General features: G+C 38.0%; 1 protein-coding gene across 1 annotated transcript; it reads right to left on the reverse strand.

Annotated features, from left to right (window-relative positions):
- Positions 1 to 767: 767 nt before the first annotated feature.
- Positions 768 to 7,648, reverse strand: LOC140771980 (auxin response factor 17-like). Its single transcript, XM_073113836.1, has 3 exons — positions 6,446 to 7,648; positions 4,121 to 4,864; positions 768 to 1,027 (listed from the first exon to the last, which is right to left on the reverse strand). The coding sequence occupies exons 1-2, from the start codon at positions 7,442 to 7,444 to the stop codon at positions 4,169 to 4,171; spliced, it is 1,695 nt and encodes a 564-aa protein (XP_072969937.1). The 5' UTR covers positions 7,445 to 7,648; the 3' UTR covers positions 768 to 1,027; positions 4,121 to 4,168.
- Between the last annotated feature and the right edge of the window lie 268 nt (positions 7,649 to 7,916).

Consider the following 7,916-nt stretch of genomic DNA (forward strand, 5'->3'; position numbering starts at 1 on the left):
AAAAATTGTGTGGAATAAGATGAGAGAGAATGGTAAAAAAGCTATACTAGAGTAAGGTAGGATGTTTACTTACAACACTATAATAGAAGACTTATTCTAGAATAAACTTACGGGACTAAAGTATTATCCTCAATACAACACTTCAGATGTCAAGAAAGCTTGAAATAACCTTGATACTTCACTCCTCACAATTAGCCAACCTTCTCCCTTCCTCTAGTTGATGATGTGCTTAAAAGTTTAATGGATTTGATTTATAATGCAATGCCAGCTCCGTCTACCTTAATACTTGTCTAGGGTGTAGCAATATGCAAATTAGGGACCTAAGTCTTGCTATGGATATATGATAATGGCTCAATGGGAGATACATTAGGCAGATTGAACCTTTTCCATCACCAATAACCAATCAGGCTCGTTAAGCAGCATTTTAATGATTCCAGATAATAATTAGTTCGATTGCTTACCTGACTAGTTAATAAACACGTCATCCTACATTAAGATAAACGATCAAACTACTACCCAAAAGTAACTACAGAAAGAGAAACTTGTCGTTCATGTTACACAATAAACAACAAGGTCCTTCATTCTACTATGAGAAAGAACTCATCATGCAGTGATTTAATCAAAAAGTAAAACTTATCAGACATTATCCTAAATCTTTGCAGTAGACATTTGGAATGTCAGAGACCATAAGGCAGCCTGCAAGTCATCCGTTGATCTGAGTCGTCATGTGATTTACTAATAGAAACACGTAAACAACAGTGCAAGAGTGGGTCAAAGCCATGATTCCTTGTGGTCGGAACTACTAATGCATACAAAGCATGGATTGAACAAGAAAGTTCTCTACAGAATAAGAGCTAATAAAATGTCAAACAAGAACAAACATTTTAAAAGTCACTAACTATCTAGGATAATGGTTCCACAACATTACTGGAGGAAAAGGTGATCTTTGCAGAAAGAGATCAAGTATAACCCGAGACACAATCAGAACATTGCTTAGGAAGCAGGAAACAGCAAATTTGTGTTGTTCCTGCAGGAGAAAGAAGCAGTGCATCAACTGTTTGAACATTTACTTTCAAATCGCCCAAATTATATAACAAACAAACCAAACAGCATAAAACAATTAGATTAATGTTGATATACTAGAAAACAAATAATTAACCAACTCTCAATTACCAGAAAATTTCTAAAATCCATCCATAAGTCGGACTGTATATTACATCTTCGAAGTTTGACTAGAATCAACTTAAGCCAGAATTCCTGGTGCTGCATGCATAGAAAAATACAAACTTAAACTGCACAGATGCAACAGATATGGTCTACTTTTTCCAACTAAGCTATCAGACAGTATTTTCCAGGGTATTCAGTTGTTAAAGATTTTACTCCTTATTTAGAAGGTATACTTGAAAAAATATAGAGTTACCAACTAGATTCCTAATATAGCAAGAAATACACAAACTTAGAACTGATTAAGGTTACATCTTTCACCTCTAATTAGAGTGTTCAGTTTGACATATTTAAGCATTCGATGAGATGCTCAAAACTTAATAGTTCATCCTAGCTTATCATATTCTTAACTGATGTTCTTGTTTTCTCTTTCTAGGTATTAGTAATATTTCCCATTTTCCGTCAGTGACAATTTTTAGTTTCTCCTTCCTAGTTTTGAGCTGCACTGGACCTCTTGTCAGACACTAAGGAGTCTGCACTCTGCAGCTCTTAGCTGCTGAGTGAATTCATGATTTTCCATTTACTTCCCATAAAACTTGTAGCATTTTACATTTGTTATGAGTCAGCATTTGCCAAAATTAATAACTAATGTTTTATTGTCTTTCTGTTTTTCCCTAGAAGCCCAAAATGGTGAAGGACTTATTCCTGAATATTATCCCATAAGATTTAAGATTTATTATTTCAAACAGAACACAGTTTGAAAAGTTGATATGGTAACAGTGATTCTGCTTGTTTAAATGCAACTCCTTTCTCCGTTATGACATAAAGGATCATCATTCTTAACCAAGATGCAGCTTTCATCTTAAATGATTTTTAGTTTTTAGTTCATTCATCTTAGATGTCTAGAATTTGCATTTGACAACAACCCTTCTATTTATTTATTTATTTCTGGTATACACCTTACAATTCAATATTTGGAAATTGCCCTGCCTTTACATAATATGTGCAAAAGACAAACTGCTTGTGGTTTTGTCAACAAAACTTAGCACAGCTCCACGGTAACTATAATACAGAAATACTCAAATATCCTGACGACCAAACCTAATCAAGTAAATATTTCTATTTCTAAAGAAAACAAAGGATAATTTAGGTAAAGTTGTGGTCAAAAACATTAAGTGCAAATATTTCTGCTTTTATGCCTCCACCAAAATGATGTTAGGCAAAAGGACTCTTAAAGTATCATCCCAAATCTGAACTGTTAATTTGACAGCTCGGATGTCGTTATCTCTGAGAAAATATCAGACCAGCTTGGAGTTTCAGAAATCCATAGCCTTATCTGAGATATAACAAGAACTGATACAGGTCAGTAACCTTCCTCTTGTCCAGCTAACTGTCCATTTGTGTCGTAAAATTGTACTTTCTATTGATTAGTGAAAATCAAGTAGTTGAAAACATTCTCAAGATAATAATGAGATAAGGAAACCTAATAGAGCAATGCATAAATGAGGGCACAAAAATCTTGCGGCTGCTAAGAGCAACATCCTCACCTTTTTCCATGTCATCAGCTATTGTAATCGCTAATCATAGTTAAATCATTCATAGGTTTTCCAGATATGCAAGCATGTGATAAATTTGCATAGCAGTCTGAAAACTTTCTTGAGTGCATTCAGCAGATTGTATAGCATGAGTTCAGACTAACTACTAATTACATATGCAACTACTTGATACTGACTATAAATATCTTCAATTCAAAAGGTAACACCTGCCATCACAACCCACACAACTGTGGACAGCAGAATTCTTTTACCTAGTAACCTTACTAAGTCATTGAGACTAGAATTTTCCCCACCATATTTTCCTGAAAATAGGAGGGACAGATCCCGGTCTTTTGTTCCATGGCAGGGATGAAACTAATGAATTTGGCATGCACTCTTAAGTGATCACATAACATGCTAGAAGCATCAGCATGCCTAATCATCTTATGCAAGTTTCTTAGTTGACTATCCACCTCATATTTATGGCAAAGTTATTTATCAATCTTGGTAAAGCTCATTTCCATTAGTTCCAGATTACTTCTCCCTCGTTTGGACTATTATATACTAAATGTATGTCCCCATATCCTTTTAACGCATCCTCCTAAACTTACTATCAATTTCCTTTGATCAATAGCAATTATGCACTGCTGACACATCTCACCGATATTTATATCAACATCAAACATGTTCCATGAGAAGCCAAACATAAATACTAGAAAAACCTAGCAATAAACAAAAGGATCAACACAAATTCTTTAGACCTCCATGTTGGAAACTAGTTACAGCTACCAAGTACTAACAAATAATAGTCCCTCAGCTTAGTGATTTCAAATTAAATGGGGGCATAATATTGTCATTCAAATAAATTCAATGTGGCAATAAGATGGTGTATGAAAAATTGACACAAGATACCCAAAAAATTCATGAGCTTCGAAAAATATTTTGGCAAAATTCATTAGTACAAACATAAAAAGGTGCATTTTACAAGTCATCAATAGTGTGATAACACAATTCTCAAATTCTCAGTGCACAGTGCTGTCTAATTATCCTCTAAATAATGCATAACCCTGCTCTTAAATAGATACACCTGCTTAACATAGTCATGCAGCATTGTTTTCTCTATATACTGAAGTCCACAACATAAAGGTTATATATTCATCCAAACAGTATGACCGAGATACAGGGCATGCAAAGGAGAAAGTCTACGAAGAGCCTAAGACAAATAAAGAGAACAAGAAACGTTGGAATTAGAGTAAAAAGAGATGTCCTAAATTGACCTGAAAAGGGGTTGACCTCTTATTCAAAAATCAGATAAACAGGAAGCCACAGTAAGTTTACATGTCAATTAGCTATGTTGACTACATTGATATGATGATTTGAATATAGAAAAGAATAAGCAATGCATGCTAAGGCATTCATACCTTTACGAGCTGCATGATGCAGATGCAGAACAATATCAACCAGAAAGATCAAGCCTCAAAAGAAGAAAATTGTTGGCATTGAACATCAAGCTTGTTGAGTAGTTGCTTAATCGGACACATAGGAGAAAAATCATGAGTTAGGACCCCAACATTAGACTCTTGGCACTCTTTATCTGTCTCGCAATCAACAGGTTCCTTTTCTACTTTGATGGTCACACCAAACAACTGAATACACCCAGCAGGAACTTTCTTAGCTTGTTGGCAAGCTGGAGTTTTAAAGGGCTCCATCACACAGTCCAAGATGCTTCCTTGGCTCAATGGGGATGAGCTCTCTGAATGTGATGTACTCCCAATATTCATTTTTGTCGACACATTATTGAGCTTTTCTTCCATGTGAATGCCATACAGACTATAAGGGGCTATTTGATTCAAATCGACAGATGTGAAACTGGACAAATTGGATATAGAAATTGGTTCATGCCTGGCTCCCTGCATGCCAGCAGGAAATGTAGTGAAACTGAGCAGCGGATGAAATGGATTTACCATGGTACTGTTGCCTAGTCCTCTCATTGGAACGAGGGTGCAACCCTCTCCATCAGCAAGAAACTCTGAGCTCTGTGGGCCCTTGAGTTTCTTTGTAACAGGATACGGAGCTTGTATCTGAGGGATGACGCAGACTAATTCCACTTGCCAAGGACTTACATTTCTGACATTTTGCAGAACCTCTGATTCATCCCAAATAACCTGACCGGGAAAAATGAACCAAGGTCATTATTAAGTATTAACATAGTTCAAGATAAATAATTGAGGCAATTTAATGGTTCTGTCTTTTCTCAGTAAAACATAATTTCCACAAGGAAGTTCAATGAGAGTGTGAACCAAGGAATCCCCTTGAAGTTGTTTTCAGGATATAAGAAGCATATATGAGTAATTTGTCTCGCTAAAATAATTTATATCATAATAATTAACATTATGTATCATATAAAATGAAAGGAAAGTATTTAGAGAAAACTGGAAACTTACTAATTTGTAGAGGCATAAGTGCTAGCATCAATAATGGAGCCAACCAATGTCACAGGCCACAAGCCATAATATCTAGAGTTGCTCCTCCCCAAGAACTTTATTACCATAAATATGTTTATTTCCACCAAATTAAAAAATGTTTAAATATTATAAACATATAAATAGGATTAAAGAAAATATTTCAGATATACTAGCTACATATATACTTATAACACAACCTCCATCCTAAAACAACTCTGGCAGCATCACCTCACACAACTAATGTAAAATAGAAATGCTATGACGGATATGTCCTTCAAACTATTTGTGGATTCTTCCAATGCATGCTTACCGATAATATAAAAATATAAAATAGAAGAGGATTGAAAAGTGAGTGAACGAGCCAACCAAGTAGGCTTTGTTAGTTTCATGAACTAAATTGATCAAATAAATCTAAAAACATATTATGAAAAGGAAAAGACTATATCCAATACTAGAACTATAATATAATGGGAAACTAAGTTACAGTTTCTCACAAGTAATAATGACTGACATATAGTTAAGCTTATTTTAGACTAGATTTTTAGTATATGGAAAGAGTTGTTCAACAAATAGAATCCGGCTAAATCAAATCAAAGGCTACTAATATCTTGTCTGCTGTTAGAAGTTCCAAGTCTGTCTTAAGTAACCAACCAATGCAATGTTCATGATACTTTAATCTTCACAATAAATATTGTCAGTTGTTGTAACCTTAATTTTTTATGTCGTTAATACGTAACTTTTAAGTATCAAATTTCATCCCATATCTGGAATCTAAGGAGCCCAAACTATTCTTCTTATTGAATGTTTAAAAAAACATAGGAGAACTAAAAAGAAAACAAAAGGCTGGATTTCATTGCTGAAAATGCTACTCATGTATAAAGATAACAAGATAGTCATGATATCTAATTTAAAGGTTATGGCCAGACTTTCTTGATTATATTGTTAAATCAGATAAAGCAATTGGGGATACAGTAAATATTTCAATAGTAAAACATTAAAGACAAAGAAAAAAACAAGAGATGAGCCGTCCCTACAGTAGATTCATAGACACTATTAATGAGACAAACAGGACAACTCTCAACTTCAGTAAACCAACAACCAAGGTAATTAAGAAAAAATTATTTAATCAGACACTTATACAGCTAGCAAACAACCACCATAAAAGCTTATTGACTTTTGCAAATAATATCATCCCAGCAATAACATATAAACAGCAACAAAAGAACAGACAGCTCAAGTGCATGTAAAGGCAATTGACATAACAAGATGAGAATAAACAACCTGAAGCATACGCCATGGAGACCGAGCCCACAGGCCCCCCTCCCTGACTGCAATGCCGGACACCGTTCCCTGGAACCATGTCAACCTGGCCGAGTCCTCCGTTGCCATCGGCATCTTAACTCTCATCCCCACAGCCCATTCAATCCTGAGGGCAGCCTTCACCACCTCCTCTGCCACCACAAAATCGGGCGTACCAACAGTTGGGTAGTACAAAACCTCGAATGCGTGCCCCAAATCTGCCTCTCTAACCGCCTCCACCACTGTCGCTGGTGGCACCCGGCCTCTAACCTTCCTCGAGAACCCTTCTCCACTCACCAAGCCATCATTGAGAGAAGGATTGTAAGCAAAGTTAGAAGCACTGAACCGGGCGGTGCGGCGGACCCCAATGAAGAGCTCGCCGGCAATGTTTTTGATGAAGACGACTGAATCTCCAGCGATGAGCTTCTTGGCGTTGACAAAGCGGCTCCAACCGGTGGTGAGCAGGTGGCGGCGCGGCGTCCCGCGGTAGATATGGCGGAACTCCCACCACTCCCCGTGGACGTCGCGAACCGAGATATTCTGCGCCGGGGGATCGGCGGCGAAGTTGAGCTGCGGCAAGACAGAGTCGGCGCAGAATCTTGGCATAGAAAATCCCCCGCCGTTGTTTGCGTCGCTTGGGGTCAGGATCTTTGCAAAGGAGACGATTCCTTCTCCGCCGGCGTCGTCTTCGTCGTCGTCCTCCAGCGGCGGAGGAGAAGGTGGAGGAGCGGAGAGGATGGGATGGAGAAAGATCTTGGAGAAGACCTCGTCGGTGTCGGGGTTGGCGAGATGGAGTAGGCCGGCGATGGAGCAAATGAAGAAGGGAGCCTTCCCGGAGCCGGTAGAGGAGAAGTCCGGCGGCGACGAGGCCTGCTCCGCGTGTCCCTCGGGGAAGTAGAAGACGCGAGATCCGATGCGCGGAAGCCGCGCCGCCGGGCCGGCGCACGCCTTCCACACATGCGGATCAAGGGCTCTGTGCATTGGACCAGGGTTAGGGTTACGGTTCCGGCGAGATCCAGTATAAGGCAAGCAAGGGCTAGGGTTTCAAATACCCTCACCTATCTCTCCCTTCCCCTCGAACCCCTAGTAGGGTTTGGGTTCGAGAATCGCATCCATGAAATGAGCAGAGAGAGAGAGAGAGAGAGAGAGTGGGCTGAGGACGGAGAAGGGAGGAGATGTTAAATAGAAGCAACTTCTGCCCTGGATGTTTGGAAGAAGTACGAAACTGCCACTATTCTTGTTTAAAAGATAGCTTAAATAGGGTAGGCCGAGACTTTGGAGTGTTTGTTTCTGTTAAACTGTTTACAAAGTGAAACAAACTGAGACTGAAAGCAAAAACAATTCCCTAAAGATCTTGGATTTTCCGTTCTAAAATAACTTTATTTACATAAAAGTATCGTCTAAAGTTTATATTTATATGTATATCTTTAAAAATTTTACTTTTAAATAGATC

Source organism: Typha angustifolia, chromosome 12, assembly GCF_048772165.1.
Source record: "Typha angustifolia cultivar Huaian chromosome 12, ASM4877216v1, whole genome shotgun sequence".
In the NCBI taxonomy this organism is placed as follows: Eukaryota; Viridiplantae; Streptophyta; class Magnoliopsida; order Poales; family Typhaceae; genus Typha; species Typha angustifolia.

Bases quoted from the DNA above. Each gene is read 5' to 3' on its own strand.
- LOC140771980 (XM_073113836.1), bottom strand. From the start codon at position 7,444: ATGCACAGAGCCCTTGATCCGCATGTGTGGAAGGCGTGCGCCGGCCCG. The intron at 4,865-6,445 runs GTTGTTTATTCT...TTTCCCGGTCAG, and splicing joins CTCCATGGCGTATGCTTCAG to GTTATTTGGGATGAATCAGA.